The sequence below is a fragment of the Miniopterus natalensis genome, chromosome 1, assembly GCF_054644295.1.
Source record: "Miniopterus natalensis isolate mMinNat1 chromosome 1, mMinNat1.hap1, whole genome shotgun sequence".
Classification (NCBI taxonomy): Eukaryota; Metazoa; Chordata; class Mammalia; order Chiroptera; family Miniopteridae; genus Miniopterus; species Miniopterus natalensis.
Genome location: NC_142081.1, coordinates 154,201,984 through 154,224,162, shown reverse-complemented (window position 1 = coordinate 154,224,162; position 22,179 = coordinate 154,201,984). Strand labels below are relative to the sequence as shown.

At 36.7% G+C, this 22,179-nt stretch overlaps 1 protein-coding gene across 2 annotated transcripts in view; it reads right to left on the bottom strand.

Moving 5' to 3' along the window:
* MAPK10 (mitogen-activated protein kinase 10) overlaps positions 1-22,179 on the bottom strand; it is a 248,796-nt gene that overhangs the window by 129,918 nt on the left and 96,699 nt on the right. The window contains exon 3 of one of the 2 annotated variants that reach the window (XM_087826697.1): positions 345-443. Coding sequence is in view for 1 of the 2 variants with exons in the window: in XM_087826692.1 (XP_087682818.1) it covers positions 372-437 (66 nt within the window). In the remaining variant the exon portion in view is untranslated. The remainder of the gene's footprint in view (positions 1-344; positions 444-22,179) is intronic. The other variant, XM_087826692.1, reaches the window with a different exon arrangement.

Here is a 22,179-nt window from a genome sequence, read left to right as displayed (position 1 = left end):
TGAGGCTCGCCAGTCCTTAGGTTGAGAATAATAAGAGAGACTTCAAATCTTTTGACAATTAAAGCCTCATTTCAATAATTTCAAAAGAAATATTAAAAATGTTAAGTATAAGTGAAACCTAGTAAGAAATTACTTTACACGGTGATTAAATACTATATTTATAATCATTAAAAAAGATTTCTCTTCATTCTAATTTTAGCTTAAATGAACTGAGAAAGAAAAAAACATCTCAGTGTCCACTTCTGCTTCCCAAGCTACTTTTAATATTACATAAATACTAAATTTGGTGTGGGACATGTGCAAGATGGAATGGCAAAATGGAAATACAAGGGAATATACTGTACCTTGTTTTACCTGTAAGGAACACACACCTGACAAAAGGCAATTTTCACATCCAAGGTTGGTTCACTGCAGTAGTACAATAAATGGAGGCTCATAAATACCTGTAGGGAAAAAAAAAGAGGGGCATGAATTTTCAAATCACCTAATTATTCATTACTTAATAGTATAAACTTTAATATAATTTGAATTATACACAAGGGTTCATGCACAATGTATTTCAGCATAATCCTTATTTAGACCACTACCAGGTACTTTTCAAAAATTGTAAATATTAAATAATAAAATAAGGTAAAAATGACCTATAATCATCAATATCATTACAATCCTAGAGAACAGATATAAGAAATGGGGATACCCAATAAATTAAGTATATACTATTATACAGCAATTTTGTTTCTAGGCATCTAATTTTAAAAATTCTTACATTAAATAAAATGTAAAGTGTAATAAAATTACATTTAAGAATTGGAATAATTGGCTAGGCCGGGAGTGGCTCAGCGGTTGAGCGTCGACCTAGGATCCAGGTGATCGGGGTTCGATTCCCAGTCAGGGCACATGCCCGGGTTGCGGGCTTGATCAATGACTCATCATTGGTGTTTCTATCTCTCTCTCTCCCTCTCTTTTCCTCTCTCTGAAATCAATAAAGATATATTAAAAAAAAAAAAAAAAAAGAATTGGAATAACTGAATTAGAGCTTAAGGTATCAGCATAGATAAAATTTTCAAACTTGATGTTGAGAGGGGAGAGAAAGCAAGTTTCAAAAGGGTATGAAAATCACTGTGTTATTAATGTAAAATTTTAAAATATACAAAATGTTATTACACATCATTTTGTTATATAACCATGTAACCACAGACTAAATAAAATAGGGCACTATATTAGCATGTGTTTAATCTTGGTGGTAAGTACAAATAATTTAATTACATTATTTTCTGTAGGTTTGAAATATTTTATAGTTCTGTGAAGTTTTAAGGAGAGGATAAAAATTATCTAATGGTATAACTGCTAAATTACTTCGGAATGACAAGGCAGCATCAGAGAAACCCAACTGAAATCTTCTTCCGTCCAATTAAATACACTTTGTTGAATGTTTATTGTGTGCAAGACACAATTCTGTGAGATTAAAGACTTTTAAGACCACGTTGACACAAGAATTGTTTCTGGCAATATGGAAGAATAGATATCATGAAAACCACTCTCAAGTCAAAACTCCTCAAAAAGTTAGATGAAATATACAAAATATCTTTTGAAGTGCACAGCTGAGCTGCCCATAAAAGGCAAGAAAAAGTCTGAGGTGCTGAAAACTATGTGAAAGGATCCATGCAGAGAAGTAAATGAGCAGAAGCTGCCGCTCGTCCCCAGGCCATCTGCTGAAGTCTGAAGACTAGAACTTGAGTTTTTAAAGGGCTGCAAGGCAGAGCACAGGAAACAAAGGCAAGAACCTGTCTAGGTGGGAAGTCCAGCGGAGAAAACTGCAAAAAGTTTCTCACAGGAAGCAAGCAAAACAACCCCAGGAGGAAGGTATGAATTGCAAGAAAAAAAAAGTTTTACATTGGAACTTGTGAAGATTTTTTAAATTTAAGGGAGCATGAAAGGGCAAGAATATATAAGACGTTCCGGAAGAACAGGTGGGCATTTGTGGGTGGGCGGTAGGGAGGGAGCTGCTCTACCACAGACCCAGGTTTACTTTAAAGCTCTAGTAAGTAAAGTTATGTGGGGTTGATGCAGAGATAGACTATCAATTAATAGAACAGAGAGCCCCAAAACACACAAACATATATGGAAACCTGATTATGTTATATTATGTTAATATAGTCACTTAAACCTAATGTAAAGCTTCATGAAGAAAATGTGGAAGAATCTCTATGGACCTGGTGTTGACAAAACCAAAAAAACACTAATAATAAAAGGAAACTAAATGATAAAGTAAATTTCATAAAAAGTATTATCTACTAAAAGATGACATTAATAAGCTGAATATGCAAGCTATTGACTGAAAGAAAATATTTATAATATGTGTATTTGACAGAGAACTTTCATCTCAAATAAAGAATGTCTATAATTTGTAACAAAAAGACAACCCTTCCCTCCGCACAGCCCACCACGAAATGGGCAAAATACTGAAAAGGTGCTTCACCAAAGAATAAATGGCCAATATGCACAGGGAAAAAGTTCTCAACATCATTAGTCATCAAGAAAATTTAAAAAATAAACCATAACAAAATATTACTAAACACTTACTGGAATGATTAAAATTTAGGACACTGATAACATCAAGTGTCAGCAAGGATGTGAAACAACTGAATGGACATACATTGCTACAGGCGGTAGCCAATGACTGTGTCTGGCAGTTTTTCACAACTTAAACATATTTCTATCCCATGACGCAACAACTGTTTCATTATATTGCAGCGTGCATTAAATGGGGAAAAGTTCTCCCAGCTACTCTTCAATCTTCTCAGTCTTCTCACAGCACTTTGTTCATACTTTTAATAGGAGTGTCTTACAATATTGTGACTTTTCACTCATATGTCTCTTCCGCACGACATTATTTTATTGCCTTCTCAGGGAAAGCGATAATGTTTTATTCATGTTCACAACCCCAGGGCCCAGCACTATTCTGAGTATATAGTTAATGTTGAGTAAATGTTTATTGAATAAAAAGAGAATCACATTTTAAAACTTTCTTTCCTTCTGTAGCACAAATCTCTCAGTATTTACACCATCTCATATTGAAACCTGTCAGTTTTCAATAAATCTGATGCTAACAAATTAAGAAGGAGGAGTTTGCAGTAATGGAAGAATAAAAAAAGTCCAGCACAATGACCTCAGACGTGCTGCCCAGCAGGACTATCTTTGTTCTCTGCTGCTGAGCTGGACAGGTGAGAAATAATAACATCCAGCGCACCACCTGAAATGAGCCATGTATTTTAATTTTTAATGAATGAATAAGCTTGCTATGAAAAGCCAGCTTCCTGGCCTTCCCTGGTTTGCATTATAAAGGCTTCAAATATAGCACCATGACTAAGTCACTCAGGCACTGCACAACTTTCTTGTTCCACAAAGGGACATAAAAAGAAAAAGAATGTTCAGTATGATAATCTCAGTGAATTGCAGGAAACTGGTTTGGTAATTATATTTCTTGAGAGCGTGGCAGAGAGCATTTGGCACTATTGCGCAGAAACAACATAAATGGCAGGGCACTGTCTCAATATTAGTCTAAAGTGAAATCAGTGACAGTACCTTAGTGCAATATAGGACCCGCGAGTAGCTTGCAAAGGGAGGGGATGAGAATTGGGGAGTTTAGTGCTTTCAATTACTGGTTGTTCTTCTGGGAGAAGCCCCATATGTCCCTTCCTTGCTGTGCACTATACTGAGTTTCTCCTCATTACCCGTCTATACGAGTTAATGGTTACTCTGAGCAAAGCAGCAGGCCAAGTTGTATGAATGAAATACACTTAAGAATTTATTAGGTTGAACTGGTACGAAGCAGCTGCTATAAAAGAATGCAACTATGGTGTGTTTAATAGCTTAGATCAATACTTAGATTTTTTTTTTTTGTATGTGAGATGTGCCAACTAAACCACAGGAGGTTTGAGAACCTTCACAGATGCACAAAATCAAATTGTCTGGGCAACTCCAGGCTCCCACAGTTTGTCACTGAAATGCAATATATACAAGGGAAAACCAACTGAACTACTGATTACAAAAAATAAATAAATAAATAAATAAATAAATAAATAAATAAATAAGGCCCAGCAGTTCTTAAGCTGCATTGGTATTTAACAAACTCATTATCTACAAATTATTTTTGTATTTATTACAAGTGACTCTCTTAACACTCTACAAGCATATGTATAGTATTCACTGTTAATTACAAAAACACTCTGTCTCTTCTATGCTCAAAAGGAATCTCCCAACTATGTGCAAAAAAAAAAGTAAAGTAAATATACCTTGAAACTAGTAGTTATATTTTCAAGTGCTGATATAGAAAATAGAATTAAATTTAATTTCTTATTAAGAACTGTGCATATGCTCACTTTAAAATATATTAATATCAAGTCCGTAGGTCCATGGACTATCATTTAGAACAGGGATCAGCAAACTGTGGCCAATGGACAAATTCAACTCACCATCTGTTTTTGTAAATAAAGTTTTATTGGAACACAGCCATGTATTAGTTTACATATTGTCTGTGGCTGCTTTCACAGTATTATGGCATAATTGAGTAATCATTTCAGGGACTGGATGGCCTGCAAAGCATAAAATATTTACTATCTGTTCTTTATAGAACAACGTTGCCAACCTCTGATTTAGAGTACTCTATCCATAAACATCTAGAAATACATCATTAGCTTCAGTATAAAAGCAAAAATAATTTACTATGCCTCTAATCATAAGTATATAAATATGCTAAATACTCTCTAATAAATAATTTTAATAAATAGTATCTCCTTCCAAGGAATCTGTACTTGTCTTCATCTAAAAGTTATATATCTCTTAAAATATTGTTCATGTAACAAGACAATTGCTTCCACAGAAATTCTTTGATAGCTTATTTAGCAGGAGTTAAGCAATAGTTAGAGATTAGAATGTAAAAGATGGGAATGAGGCCACTCTGGCCGGTGTGGCTCAGTTGGTTAGAGCATTGTCCTGTGCACTAAAAGATAGCAGGTTCGATTCCAGGACAGGGTGCATGTGGGAGGCCAACTAATCGATGTTTCTCTCTCACATTGGTGCTTCCCTCTCTCTCTCTCTTTCACTCCTCTCTCTAAAATAAATAGATAAGTAGATAGGTAGATAGATAGATAGATAGATAGATAGATAGATAGATAGATAGATAGATGATTGATAGATGATAGATAGATAGATAGATAGATGATAGATAGATAGATAGATAGATAGATAGATAGATAGATAGATAGATAGATAGATGACAGATAGATAGATAGATAGATAGATAGATAGATAGATAGATAGATAAAAGATGGAAATGAGGCAAATCTATAAGAAATAGGGTGGAGTATTAAGAAAGAAGACATAACATAAAAGGTGTAGAAATGGTGAAATTCACCCATTCAAGAATGATAACACATACAAACATTTTAAAACTCTCCTAATTTTAAACATACAGCACAGTTTCTGGTCCTGAAAACCTGGTAGAGTTAGTTAACAGGGAAACTCTTACATCACAAAACTATAGATGAGTTGGGTAAACTGTAACAAGAACAAAAAGTTAATGGACAGCTTAATTTACATTTAAGAAGGAAAACTGCCAGAGGTGTTCTGACCTTGGATTCTACTCTCAGAAGCTGACTATGCACATTTCTTCCCAACTCGGTGCTAATGACACCACTTCAGTTGTTTAAAATTGGCTATGGTGGGAATACTTACACCATGAAAATTGGCAAATTGCTACAAATCAGACTACTTTTTTTAAGAGAACTGGTGATGAAACATTTACTAGCACATCAAAGCAAATTACCAGGCACCAGAAATGAAAGAAGAAACTGAAAGATGAATCACAAATTTCCAGAACTATCACAAGGAAAGAAAGCAAACAGCACAAATGAGAACCACCAGAGACTATAAAATAAGAATTACAACCATAAGAACTTACATGATAAAATCAGTTGGAAAGACCACAGGTAAGAATGAGTAAAATCATTAAATAGTCAGAATAAAAAATAAGTGCCATAAAAATAAGCTATCACTATGATAAGATTTTAACATGAACTAAATAGAAGTTGTAAAAAACGTAGCTTTTAAATTAAAAGCCTAATATGCCAAATAGGTTAAATATAAACAGTGGTACTAATGAATCGGAAGGAAATTCACAGGAATTTATCAGAATAATAAAGGGATGGAAAATACAGAAATATGGAAGACTGAGAGACATACAATGGAATAACATTTTGATACGTAGACTGGAAGTAAAAAAGAAGGGGCAGTGATGTCACAAGTCTTCCTTCTGTTCCATTTAGTACTAACATGAAAAGTAACAGAGGAATATTTTCTTTTCTCCCTTTACACACATCTATCATACAATTAACTGGTTGGTATTTAGAGAAATATATGTATATCGAACTTCACTTGTTAGAAAAGCAAGTTCATATTTTATAAGTGTTCCAAATAAACCAAATAATATTTTGGGTTTCTTCTAATGACATATCCAGCCTAAAATATTTGTTATGGCATTTCTATCTAGCATTTTAGCATTTGGATCAGGGCAAATGCCTCCCTTTTTGTTTATGTCCCAATCTCTAGGCTCTCTATAACCTTTAAATATGTTCAGAAAATTCAGTTGTGATTTAATTGTCTCACAACATAAAGAATTTTTGAAGGAACAATTTAAGTATGTCTGAGGATTAGTTTGGTTTTTTTAATTAACTAAATTTATTGGGATCACATTGGTTCACAAAACTATACAGGCTTCTAGCGGAAAACTCAACAAAACATCATCTGCACACTGCATCGCATGCGCATGCCCATGTCCCCATTTCATCCCCCCTTTTGCCCACCTCCACCTAACCCCTTCGCCCTTTCCCTTTCCCTGACTTGAAGGCTACTCCAACTAGCCCAGCTGGAACAGAGTCCACTGAGTAGAAGGGAACTGGGAAGTGCCAGTTGGCTGCAACGGTCACGGTTCAAACCCCAAGGAAAAGTCTAGAAAGGTAGAAAATCCAGTTTAAAGCCAGAAAGGCAAAATCAAGATGTGGTATCAGGTTGGTGTTAACGAAACAGGAGAAGCATGGAAGTGTAAATCCTGAGAAAATGCTTCTAGAAAGTGCCGTCCAGCAGGTCACCACCGGCTTTTGCAGGTCAGTGGCTGGACAGGAATAGTGCAGACTGTAGGAGGAAAGGGCCACACTGGGTGGCTGCTCTGCCAACTTATCATATGCAGCCAGCGAGTCAGCAGAGAGACTGCAGTGACCGAATATACTTATAGATAGTAAAACAGGCACAGGGTTATTGCAGGTGGGTGCCGTGCTGCAATGCCCAGATTCTCCCCTAGGGCTGAGCCTCACTGCTCCAGCTGCTGCGTTGGCCTGCTGACAGCACACAGCTGGGCCTCTTCTTAAGAACGGCCCGCAGCTAAAGGGAGCTTCCTACCGAGGTTATGCCCTTTCCCCAATGAATGCAGGGTACAAAGTCCCCACCCCCGACACATGCACATTCTTTGTCTTAGCCCAAGACCTTTCTGGAGGGTTCTTCCAACTTCGCTGCTACCCGTGGGATCGGATGAAGCCTCCGTCGCAACAGCACTGCAGTTTGGCTTCAGCCTGTGCCCGAGCTGCTTTCCCCACCTCCTGGCAGGTGTTTTCCTAAAAGCATTCATTCCCCAACAAATCACTCTCTGGCTGAGAATATGTTTCCCGGGGAATCCAACCTAGAAAAGCTGATACCAGAAATCGTTCTGGGAAGCAGACCTGAAGATGGGATTGGATCTGAATAACCTGTCTGGCAGGGATGATCCCATCACTAGCAGTAAGGCCCAGCAGGCAGCAGTGAAACGGTTGTTGCAACTTTGATAGGCGGTGGCCTGAGGTGGAATGCACCAGCATATGCAATGTCTCAGACCCTTGAGAGAGTGAAGGGGTATCACAATTAAAGTGCTGTAAATGAGGGCATGCAAAGCGATACAAGAGCCAACCTGAAAGAGTTCTCAAGGGCCAAATGTGGAACAATTTAACCGACAAAACAAATAACGGAGTATTGAGTTATAACCCAAAACGTAAAATAAATATTCATGAGTCCACAGTGATACATACAATTAAATAAAAAGATAAATAAGTGGGGGAGAAAAGACAAATCCTTATAGAAAGGTTCCAAATAATGTATGTTTTAAATAATTGGCTTTTCAAACAAAGCGCTTTTTTTTTTTAAAAATATATCTTTATTGATTTCAGAGAAAGAAGAGGGAGGGAGAGAGAGAGAAACATCAATGATAAGAGAGTTATTCATCAGCTGCAGCCCACAACCCGGGCATGTGCCCTGACCGGGAATCGAACCCCGATCGCCTGGATCCTAGGTCGACGCTCAACCGCTGAGCCACGCCCGGCCGGGCCAAATAATGTATGTTGATATTCTCCCTTCAGGAGATGAAAGTTAACTTCTACCTGACCATCTCACCCTCCTATTCCCCAGGATGAGCTCCTTTAGCAGCTTATATCCAAAGAGTATAAAGAAGAGGGAGGGGAAAAAGGAGCTTTGCAGTGGAGAAACCTGGCCAACACTGCCTCAAAGAGCTGGTTCAATTCTCAGTGACAGGTCATGTTGACTGCACACACCCTTTGTAAGATGCAATGAGGCTAACACTTCAACTTTGTGGTCTTCGCCCAAAAACCTATGACCCCTGTCTAACCACAAGAGAAGCATTGGACAAACCCTAACTGGAAGCAATTCTGTAAAATAAATAAATAAGTAAATAAATAAATTGATCAGTATGCCTCAAAAATATCAAACCCTGAGGACAAGAAAAGTCTAGGACAATCACAGACCAGAAAAGGCTAGGAAGACACGGTGTCTAAACATGACAATGTATCATGGGGATATAGGATGCCAACAATAGGGTAAACTGAGTCAGCAATATAGTACAGTAACTCCCTGTATTAACTCAGCAACTTTTCCGTAAATTTAAAACTCTTCTAAAATAAAATGTTTACTTAATTTTTAAAAAGTACTATGGAATTGGAAGGCAAATGCTAAGGTATATAAGCGTATTAAAGAAAAAGATTGGAAGGTAGAGGGAGGTTAATCATCAGGTAATGATTAAGCATGAAAGCCAGAGGACCCCCATCCCAATCTATAAACAGATTCCCATTTCCTTCAGCTGGAGGGTGAAAAATCTAAGGATCAGACTTAGGAATTAATTCAAAGGGTAATTCAGTGCTTGGCAGAGAGTAAGTGCTTAATTATTGTCATGCTTAATTCTTATGCTTCCTTTTGACATATAAAGTTTGTTAGAGGGAAAATACCATTTTCTCTAAAAAAAAATAATACTTAAGTAATTAATGACAAATGTATTGACTGCTTAAAATGCAGACTGATATTTTAGCAAAAGCTACAGAAGAGTCTGTCCTGAATATTTAGTGACGATGTAAAACATTGATGACCATCCACTGCCCTTAATTTGCTACATGTGGATAATGAGACACTACTATAGATCCTTACAAAGGATTTGCATTTATTTCCGATAAGTATAAAGAATTTGTAGATATTAACTTTACCTGAACTATTTTCATGAGCCAAGTTGAACAGAAAGGGTAGAAAAGATTAATAGAGGAATTTAGCCAAAATGACTTGTCAAGGTTGTTAATGCTTAATATAACACTCCAGATTCAACAACATGAGTGAGTCCTTGTGAGTAACTCAGTGGGAAATACTTTAAGGACTGCCTTAGCCGTGTCCGTTCAGATAAGCTGAGTATTACAGATAAGAACCTGTTACGGATGTTGCTCTGTCAGCTGGAGGTTATTGCCTGGCAGCAGTTGGTAATAGGAGTGGGCAGTGGTAGCAGGCGTCCGGAAGCACCAGCATCCAGGATCCTTCTTTCTTTAGGCTCTTGCCTATGTCTCATCACTTTTGGCTCTTGAATGAAACTCGAGCCGACTAGAAGATCTACAAACTACTTAATGTCCCTTTACTAAATTCCTTTATACTTAATCTAATAACAGGAAAAAAAAGAGACAGAGAGATCTTTGCAGAGTAGAGATTATATAAAACAAAACCACACGGTACCCAGAGAAGGTCCAATTAGAACTAATACAGAGACTTTCTACAGTCAAAAGTTAAAGGAGAAACTGGAGATTACTCCTGAAACCCATTACTCTATTATTCAATTGTCTGTTCATCTCATTAGGGAAATTAGTTTGACATTTTCAACAAATTATATCATCTTCATAATATCCTGAATTAAAGACTTCTGGTTTATTTTTTTTCACATATAGATATCAGGACTGAAAAATTAAAATTACTATTATGTTATCCAAATGGATAAAACTAGAAAAATACAAGAGAAGATATTCTTTACCTGCCCTAAAAAAATTTTTTAATTCAATATAAAGTAGACAGTCTTGCTACCAAGGGCTGTTAGAGTAATTTACATATATATGGAAATGTTCAGCTGCAAAGTGCAAACAGTAAAACTAGAAATGCCTTTCATCACAGACCCAAAAGATAACAGACAACATTGGTCTGACTTGCCAAAGCATATCTAATATATTCCCAGCCTCTTTAAGTCACATTTAATTTCTTTTCAGCTTTGCGCTCTCTCTCTCTCCATATATATATACACACACACACACACACACACACACACACACACCTCCCAGGCCTTCACCACATGATTGTCTGTGTCTGTGGGCTATGCATATACACATTATAAGTTCTTTGGTTAATGTCTTCCCATTTCCTCAACCCCCTCCCCTCTGAGATATGTCAGTCTGTTCCATGCATCCATGCCTCTGGATCTATTTTGTTCATCAGTTTATTATGTTCATTAGATTCCACATATAAGTGAGGTCACGTGATATGTGTCTTTCTTTGACTGGATTATTTCACTCAGCATAATATTTTCCAGGTCCATCCATGCTGTTGCAAAGGGTAAGAGATACTTCCTTTTTATAGCTGCATAATATTCCACTGTGTAAATGTACCACAGCATTTTTATCCACTCATCTACTGATGGGCACTTGGGCTTTTTCCAGATCTTAGCTATTGTAGATTGCGCTACTGTGAACATAGGGGTGCATATATTCTTTCTGACTGGTGTTTCAGGCTTCTTAGAATATATTCCTAGAAGTGGGATGCTGGGTCAAACAGTAATTCCATTTTTAATTTTTATAATTTTGCTCTTTTATTTGTTAAAATCTATCAATGAATGTCAACGAGTCTGTTTTATAAAATAAAATATATTTCCAATTAAGTTTCAAATAACCTCTACTAGTAAAAATATTATTTCAATTTTGAAATACTTTAAAAATCAAATGGATTAAGTATTCTGACCCCAAATCCTTGCTTTTATTCACTACACAGTATTTCAGTGACACAAGAAAATGGAAACTAAGAGAAACCATAAGAAAATAAAATCATGTAGTTCCCTGGGGTGGGGGAGGAGATATTCTGAAATAAGAATATTACATATCTAGTTTTCCTGAAGACTGACTATAATATACATCCTGTTATTGAGCTCATATGAGATTTCTATGTACTTAAAATCAAATGTGCCAAATAAACAAATTAATATGTATACTTCTATAAGCTTAACCAATTGCTTTACCTATGACCCCTTCTAAAGTTTCTAGTGGATTGCTCTTTCTAATTACTTGTCTTAATATATTTAAATTTAAACAATTATCATGGTATTTTTTGTTTGAGGAACACCAAGATTCTGAAACTGAAATTACGCTTATAATTATGAAAATTTTAATTAAGTTTTTTAATTATAAAATAGATAAAAAGTACTTCTTATCAAGGAACTCAATTACTAATATTTATTCAGTAGCTATTACTGCATTGTTCTAGGCATTGAGGATATAGCAATGAACCAAAAAAGAGAATTCCTGTCTTCCTTGAATTTACATTCTCTTTGTATCAGGCAATTTAAAAAATAAATTAAGTGTAGTGTAGTAGAAGATCTAGGCCAGTAGGCAACCTCTGGGAGAATGAAGCCAAACCACAACTTTGCACTGCGAGGCCAGAGCTGACCAAGCTCATCCACATAATTGAAGAAGAGAACACTTAGAGCTCTCACAAATGGGCCCACTGTTGAGATTTACATTGGGCCTTTTTAAGAACCATTTACATATGTGGTCACAGATCAGTCATAAACTGCAATGAGTGCCCAAAATGAGAAGCTTATTTGCACATGCCCATCTGGTTGACTGACTTCCTAGATGAATTCTCCATGAGAACACAATAAAGTTCAGATGGAATTCATGACTTTGAACTGGACTCTTAGAATAGTAATTGGAGGCTGCAATACTAATAATAGACTTAGTAAACCAGTATTATAGTAAATCTTTATATCAGACAATATAAAATTTGAGGATTGAAAAAGAGAGTGAGAAAGGTTATCTCAAGCATGGTTGTTTTTTTTTAATATATCTTTATTGATTTCAGAGAGAGGAAGGAAGAGAGAGAGAGAGAGAGAAACATCAATGATGAGAGAGAGTCATTGATCGGCTTCCTCCCGCACGTCCCGACTGGGGATTGAGCCCGCAACTTGGGCATGTGCCCTGACCAGGAATCGAACTGAGATCTCCTGGATCCTAGGTCGATGCTCAACCACTGAGCCACACCCAGCCAGGCTCAAGTATGGGTTTTAACACAAGTAAAAAGATTGTTTACATAAAAACGAGACACCCAACATTTTCTATAAACAGATATACCTCAAACACCAAAATAGCCCCCACAGAAAAATACATGTCATTTTTCCCCAGCCTTTTGTAATACAGAGTCTGAGAATCCATTTTTGATATTTGACTGCTAACCCCTTTCCCCCTCCCCTTCTGCCCCAGAACTGAGCAAACTGATAAGAAAGCTCAGACGCTCTCTCTTTTGGTGACATCAGGAAATTCAAAACATTCAGTCACTTACCCATGTACCCAGGAACGCGCATCCCAGCCCTACCCCTAAACACAATAAAATCCCAACCCAGTCTCCTTGCCCAGCTCTCTCAGCCCAGTTTTGGACCTGTTTATGAACCTGTCTGCTCTCCCCAGGAAGCCTCATTATGTGTGAGTAAGAAGCCTTTTCATAGCCTTTTGATGCATGTACGGTGTCATCAGTCTTGACATGTGAAGGAAATTTTGGGTGGAGGATCCATCTCTCCTCCGCAGGGTGACTGTACCAGCCGGTGTGGCGAGCGTGTCTAGATAATCACCGCCACCGCTGGGACTCTTTCTTCTCTTGCTAACTGGCCTGCTGTCTGCCAAGGAGCACGCCCTTTGAGCTGTGCTGCCTGCTGGCTAGCCTGTGCTTTGAGCTGTGCTACTTTGTGCTATATTTGCTGAGTCCTCCCAAGCTTTTGTTACAGATTTAAATGACCTGCGTCAGATGCTTCATCATTTGGCACTTAGGGACAGAAATATGGATTGGAGACCTCCTTAAAGTGGCCCTGGGTCACGTGTCTTGGCCTGGACCTGTCTGTGTTTCAGCTTAAATCATATGTCTTGATTCCAACATATACCCACTACTGATGCTAGGCTCAGGGTGTGTGTTTCAACCAGGTATTGGCCCTTTCTATAGAGTGTTCAGGAGAAAGACTGATATCCTGTGCAACGTACAGGCCCTTCAGGTGGCCTACTGTGTGGAGGAAAAGCAGCTACTGTGTGGCATGCTGAGTCACACTCCTATAAGTAGATTGCTCACCAGGAAACTATAAAACGCCTTTGCAGCTGCTGCCGCCTATAGCTCTGTCACCAACAAAGATCTTTATCCTGAAGATTATAGAGAAAAACATTCATGCCCCTCCCCCCATGACACAGCCAAGGGGTTAATTCAAACCCAACATCAACCTGGATTCCTTAAACCCTATGAAGCAACCATTGACATGGAGGAGGACCCTAATCTTTAAGATATTGGTTTGAGGGTCTCTGAAAAAGGAAGCTTATAACTATAAGCAGCATAGAAAGGACCTCCTTCCCATTGAGGTACAACAACAAAGACAAATAAAAACTGGCACAGGAGGTAGAAACAAAAAAACTGAAACAGAGGTCCAACTTTAACTCAATTGGAAATCTTAATTTTACTTTAAAAAATGTTATATAATAAAAAGATAAAAGAGAACTGATTGGCTTTTATGCCTCTCCAATGTAGGTTCTTAATTAACTTTAATATCTTTAGAAATGCACCAACTGCCAAACTATCATAACCTTACTCCATATTGGAACTCAAATTACATTTAAACTAGGGGATCCTGCTAAATTTAAACAAAGCACTTTCTATACTCTTAAGAAAGTTACAAAATATTGAATAGAGACATATAGATGTGCCTCACCTTAACCACTGGAAATATTGCCTTGACTAAATTTTCCATAGTCATGGTATCTATTGCCCTAAAATATCCCAGAGTAGATATGGATACTCTGACCCAAAGAGTAATAAATTAAAAATAAATCAAGTCCTTGGCACTTGCAATTAATTGCCTTGATAATAAAGGGACTCCATGGATCTTCCCATTCCAGAATTGATGTAAGACCTATTTAGGGAAAGGGTGATAATGGCCACTGTTCCTTCATTAGTAGCCAAATTTGGCCTTTTCTCAAACCTAGAAGAATTAATGACACCTCACAGATTATTATAACCTCAACATCGTGTTCTTAGCCATTAAAGTCCTCACACCCAATATTATTGAAATTATTGACTTCATCTAATCAGCAGCTGGCATATAGTTTGTTATTATAGATTTGACTTATATGTTCTCTTCATTATGAGTAATAAGAATTTCATACTCTCTTGGTGCATGTGAGGCATTGTTAGTCTCAATATCTGAACAAAATTTTGGGCAAGGGTCCACCCTTCCTCTGCAGAGTGAGTACAATACCCCTCTATACTAATGATTTAAACATGCCACAGTTTTTATCTTAAATCTTTTTTTTTTTTGAGCTATGGCTTAATTATCATTCTTTAATACCTGAAGTTCCATATGCAGAAGTTAGATCCCTACCTCAATTCCAATGATCTGAAAGTGCAAAGAAATAAAAGTTTCCCAAAGTGCTCATGTAACAAAAATTATTTACTACAGGCCTGGAATTCTGCTACACACTAAGGATACAGTAGAGCTTTTGGTCTAACAGGAAAGACAGACGTTAATCAAAACCATTTCAAGAAATGTCCATTTTCAACCGTGACAAGCTCCAGGGAAGAAAAGTATATCACGCTATGTGGACCTATCTATTATAACGGGATCCATCCTAGAGTGGGGAATTTTAAGGAAGTGATATATGGGCTGAAAGCTGAAGAATGAGAAGTGAACTAGATTAAAAAAGGGGGGGAGTGGAGGGAAGTAAAGATAAGTCCAGGCAGAAGGACTAACGTACGCAAACACACAGTGACAGAGCACCATAGAGGCTGAAAGTCAGAGCAATTGTTACCATTGAAAAGTTTCTGAGGAAACGTGACATTATCAGACTTGTGTTTTAAAATGACCACTCTGGGTCAGTACTAGAATGAGTTGAAGGTAGAGTAGTGAACGAGCAAGAATCAACAACCCAGCAACGGTAAATGCTAACCATATGCATTCTTCCCTCTCCTTACCCCCAAATGTAGGAGAACATGATCACTACATGGGACTGCATATTCCTCAGATCATGTGTTCTCCCAGGGTTGGGAAATAAAGCCGAAAACCTCATCTTCCAAAATGGAACTTTTAAAAAATTACCCAAAATGGATGAGATTTACAGAAACAACATCTTAAATACATTTCTCTATTGCAATGAAAATAAAGCCTCATTTATTTTGTAGCAATCTAAAATTTAGAGACAGCAGATGTTTAATTGACCTAAAAAAACCCTTGAAGTTAACTGCTCCCAATTAGTGTGTAAATTCAACTACTGAAGTGCACTAATACCCTAGGGAGAAAAGTTATAGTACCTTCACAAGAATCTGAATAGTTTAACACCCTTGGTTCCTATGCAGAAAAAGAGTTAATAGCCATCCTGAGACCACTATTCTTAAAAAGTTCTACTTGGAAATCTGGCCGCAGGCCGGTTGGAACTCGGATCTGAGGAGTGTTCCCACCATTGCAGAGAGGAAAAGACTGGGAAGCTGTGTGTACAACAGGGTAGTTTACACTGAGCCCTGCTTTCCTCCTGAGACTCTCAAATTTTGGTACATGACAGACTGAGGGGACAACGTGACTAAACCCCAATAAAAACCTTAGTCACTGAGTCTAGTGAGCTTCCTGAGAGAGCCATGTTGTGACAACTACTGCTGGAGGAATCAGGTATGTCATCTGAGGCTCTACTGGGACAAGACTCAGAAGCTTGGGTATGGTTTCCTGCAGACTTCACCCCATGTAGCTGTTCCTTTTGCTGACTGTACTTTGGATCTCTGTACTTTAATAAATCCTTGCTGTGAGTTTGACTATATTCTAAGGCTGCGAAAGCTCCTAGTGAACCTCCAGGCAGTGGTCTTCGGGACCCTGACACAGGTTCCATACTCTATCAGTTAAGTAATAGGAGAGTGAATATATCACTTATTCCTATTTTAAAATTCTCATACTGAATAGTTATTAATAAAATATAACATCTATTATTTACCTAGTCAGGTGTAAAAGACTTAGGAACTATTTCCAGAAGGCACTGCATTCTTGATAAAAGCCCACTAATAAAAGCTTCATTAAGTTTCTCTCCTATATATTCTCCGTAAATGTTTCCATGACTATGTACCCTGAAAGATCTATAGCTACACGGTGAGGCGGACAAGGCAGACAGACATGTGCATACGCATTTCAAAAGAGAAAGACTGGAAACAGAGACTCCTAACAGTAGATTTCTCTAAAAGAAGGTCAAGGAAAACTTTCACTTATGGCAGCATACAGGGTAATGCAGGTGGTCCTTGTATCGCACAAGTTAAATATGGAATTTTGCTTTTAAAAGGTTAAAATGATTTTTCACTACCTAGGGACCTGTTGTGTTCATCATGAGCTCGCCCACTTGATGCTCATTAAGGTGAGGTTGGCAGGCATGATTTTATAAAAAAGGAATCTAAGTCTGAGGCACGCTTCTGATCTATCACTGGGTTTCGAAATACCCTGTGCTTCCTCTCCATTTAAAGCCAGACATTATCAGTCCTTCAGTGGACAGTTATGCTGCAAGATCATAGTGCATTTTAGAATCATTAGATGATGCCAAGTATTATGGAGATAAAAGTAATTAAATATAAAAAATAGAGGAAAAACAGCATACTATTAGAGACAGGTTTAAAAAATATCACTTTAATGGCCATAATTACAGTATGTTATGCCAGAGTTTAAGGTTATTTAGAAATTCCTTTATAGGATACAAGCTAGTGCAATAAAGGGCATCAAACCTTGAATATATTTTCCCTCTAAAATACTAATTCAACAGTGTGAGCTGCATATCATTTCAATCAGTTTCTGAATGAGCTGCTCAACAATGTAAGAATCCAGGAGGAAGCCATCAGTTTAATTTCTCCTCAAGAATTTCAAAGATCATTCTAGAAAATAAGGAACGACATATGTGCCCGGAATTTAATTTTTATTCCATGTTAGGATGACATACTGAGGAATTCTGTGATCTGTATTACAAGAATGACTGAAGGCTATTTCCACTGTGAGAATGAAATCCTTAAAAGTCTGATATGGCTGTCCCTAAACATTTACCAGTATCATTTCAAATGGTTATAAGTCCTGCATTTGAGAAATGCATACTCCCAAGGCATTGTAAATCCAATTTACCTGGCTTCACTTGCTAGCATGTTTTCTATGGATTTGATGGATTGCTTTTCCTTTTGGAAAAAACATTTTATGTCCAATAATAACACATTGTGAATGTCACAATTTGTCTTGTCAGTTGTGATAACATAAAGCCCCCGATGAACCAGAAATGAGAAGGGGGCCGTCTCACACTGCTTCCCACATAGTTGTTCTGGGGTTGACAGGAAATGTAAATATGTATTTTGCAAAACACAAAAACTATTTGGAAAAAACCATAGATAGTATTATTCTCATGTCTTTAAGAATACAGGGTGTCCAAAAAAATGTATACACACTTTGAATGATTATAAAGTCAGTGTTTATTAACTTGCCATTCATTTTTAAAATTTAAAAGAATCTACAGAAATGAGTAATTTATTTTGTCAATGCTTGTTTTCAAACTGATGACTGTTCTAGTCCAGGCACTGCTGGTAACGTGAAGCAATGGAATTGCAAACATCAAGAATCATTTCGTTCAGTATTTGTGCGCCCTCAATTTGTCAACTGTTGCCAGCTTTGTACCATAAACTTTATCTTTTATGAATCCTCATAAAAAAAAAAAAAGTCTAGTGGCACTTTAGGATAAATTTTATTTGTTCAAAGCTTAGTCTGGCTTCACCCATTATTTCAAGTCAGTTAAATCTGAAACGGGGTGAAAATTAAGTGAGTTATCAGTTGTTAAAGTGTATATACATTTTGGGAGGACACCCTATATTTCCCCATTTGTCAGCAAAATTAAATACAAGGTAGAGTTTGTCCTAAAAGACATTTAGACCAGCCATGGGGGTTATGTATGGCCAAACTAAAAATTCTCAAAGAATGGCATTGTGACAAGGAAAAAAACACACAAAAAACCAAGCCATAAAACAATATTGTTATGGACCGGCCCACCTCACCTAAGATGAAGCTTCTGTGTGGCACGTGCCCTGCCCCTGCCTGCCTCTCCACCCTGACCTCTTCCCTGTTCAGACCACCTTCCTGTCCTTATCTCACAGTTTGTTTTAACAACACTGAATGTTTAATGATGTCCCACAATACCATGTTCTTTCTTTTTCCCTCTCCTCAAGCAATTTCCTCTACCTAAAACCCTTCTCCATATCCTCCTAATTTTTAACTTCTTGTTATATTTTAATATATGATTAAGATATAATTTCATCTTAGAATTTTTGTCAGACCGCTCATACCAGATCCAGACTGGGAAAACTGCCACCGCACGGTGCCCCCAAGATACCATAAGCATATCTCTGTGCCACACTTTACCTTGTAATTATAAATGTTACCCACTGTGCAATGAAGTTGAGGGAGGGAATACCTCTTACTCATGTTTGTATCCCCAGCACCTTACGCAGTACACGGAATACGATAGGCCTTCAATAAATATTTGTTAAATGAATGAACACAGACTCCCAGCGAAGGTATGGTTTCAATGAATATAGCTTTATTTCTTAATTTGAGTCCCTCATGAGCAACAGTGACTACAGAATACAGTTTAAGTCCATGTTCCAACTATAATTACTTTATTAAGAAACAAGACTATGCATATTTCAAACATAGAAACATTCAACTATAGTTTGACAATGCCTCTAAATTTGCTCTCTTTCATAGAGAGCAAGAATTAAAAATTTAAACAAATACTACATATATTGAAATTTTCAGTATCCACTATGAGTGAGTGTACAAGGCAACTAAAGATTACCCATCAACGTCCCTTTGACCTTTTGGTAAATTTAATCATAAAGATCCTAATTAAATCCCAATGGGAAGAGTAAAGTCACATTGCAGGATCCATGATATGAAGTTCAATTTCTTCATATCTACCGCCCATACTACCAAATACATCACCTGTCTCTGTATATAAAAACTATCAAATTTATAGTAGGATAAACTGATATATTCTGTACTCTGAAGGAAATTATTAACATTTTTAATGGTTCACTAAAAATGCAGAAAAACAACCGGCTTTTAATTGTGGACACAATTAAAAATACAAAAATATATAGAAACTCTTATTTTGTACATCATTAAAATGAGAAATGCAGCTATTTCCAAAACCTATGCAATGGGGAGAATATACATGCATAACAATTTTTCAGATTAAAATGAAAATGACATGTTTATAGAATAACTTCCAGTTGTCAAAACCAAAAATGTCATGCTTTGGAAAAAAGTATTTCCCAGTTTTTACAGTTTCACACAATTTGATTAATTAAAAATATATGTTTCCCATTGAGTACATACTGTGTTCCCTTTTGGAGGTTATTAATTTCATTTTAAATGGGAGATTAAGCATGTGAATTGTCAGAATGAGTTACCATATTATTTTAAATTGTACCAGTTCATGAAAATAGCACATAACACATAAAGAGAGATCTGGCATATTCTATCCCAAGGGAATGTTCAACAAGAATATGAGATACCTACACATATCCTGATGACCTATTGTTTGCTGTTAATTTTAAAAATAGCCTATATCACCCTGGCTGGGTGGCTCAATTGGTAGGAGGATCATCCCCTGCACCAAGAAGTTTGTGGGTACAATTCCCAGTCAGGGCACATACCTAGGTACAGGTTTGATCCCCTGTCAGGGCACATACAGGAGGCAACCAATCAATGTTTCTATCTCACATCAATATCTCTCTCTCTCCCCCTTCCTCTCTCTCTAAAAATCAATAAACATCCTCAGGTAATGATAAAAAAGGTAATAAAATAAATTAAAAAGGACTATATCTATTAATTTTATCAGAAACATATTTTTGTGAATATTCTGCTCTCATGTAAGTGAGGAAACATAGGATTATTGAAGCTATTGATTTCTATCACTCACCAGCCTAATATTTACTTAAACACTGTATATCAAAATTAATGTTACCTGTGTACTAACAAAATTATATGTGTACAAGTTCACCTCATTAATTTCCTTATTATAGAACTATTTTATAAATTAATTCCTTTAAATCGCCTTGATTTGGTCATCTTTATTTTTAATGCTATTTAAATTTCAGGAAATGATTACTACATCAATCATTTTAACTCCCATATATAAAATCTAGTCAACATTTTTATTACCTATAGTTTTATTGTCAGTTTAAAAGTCTCTGCACTTTTAAATACTTGCTTAGTCTACTTTTTGTTTTACTAATGACCTTTTTTTATCTGTTCAGATAGGAATGGCAATTTAACAGCCCTGGGGAAAAGTGGTTTAAAAATCTAGAGCTGAGATAACTAGAAAAGGCATGCTGAAGGAATATAAAAATTTTAGTTCCATTTGAACATTTCATCAGAAAATATGAATTGATAAGTTTTGGAATCCTCACCCAAGACGCATGCTAACAAGAAAATCAAAATGCTAGGAGGGGATTTTTCAATAACCTGATGAATTCCCCTGGTTATCAAAATGATTTCTATAGTATGTCCTATAATTTCAGTGTAGATATTTAAGAAGCATATGTTATTATCGCCCCTAAAGAACTTGTTGCCAGATGTGTACAAGTAGAATTGCAGAGAAAATGTGGGCAATATTTGGGACATACTGATATTAAAAAGTTATTTGTTGTTTATTTGAGATTACATGTGACTGAGCATCTTATATTTTTATTTGCTAAATCTGGCAATTTAGTAGAAGCATAATTATAGGGATACTAATCCATTTCTACCTCACATTTAAATAAACTCTTGATCTCTAAATGTTGCAAAAACGTGTGTTCTTAAAAAGGATCAGATACACAATGTGTGGGTCCCCAAGCAAAATGTGTATGTCATACAGGACCTCTTATGCAACAATTATTATTTCAAGATGGCAATAGGAGAGCATTAAGCCAAGTGCCCATGAAGCCAGCCCTGTTCATAGAACCCCAGGCATTAGGATACGTATGGATGAATCAGGTGCCCTTACAGTACAGAGAAACATAAACCAGTTCATTTTCAACTGGGACTGACTGAGAAAAAGGGTCATCAAACTTTGTCTATGAAGCAAATAATTTTAGGTGCTGAGAGCCGTACAGTGTCTAACAACTATTAGTTCTGCTGTACATAAGCAAATGAGCATGGGCTGTGTTTCAATAAAGTTTTATTTACACAAATAGCTGGTAGACCAAAATTGACCCATGGTCTAGAGAGTTTGCTGCCTCCTGGACTTCACTGCAAACATCAGCAAAATTACCAGTTACATTTCTTTATATTCTACACAGATAGAGCCACTGAGAGAAATTTATCTAGGGGATTACAATAATTTCCCTGGGACATTAAAATATTTTTGTAACAGTATGTAACAGATTCAATTTTTAAACTAAATTCATCCATTTAGCTCAATCAAACCACTGCCCCAATCTCCCAGGCCCTTTAAATATATATCATGCAATGACCAATGAGAAATGTAATATATGTTCCTTTTCTCT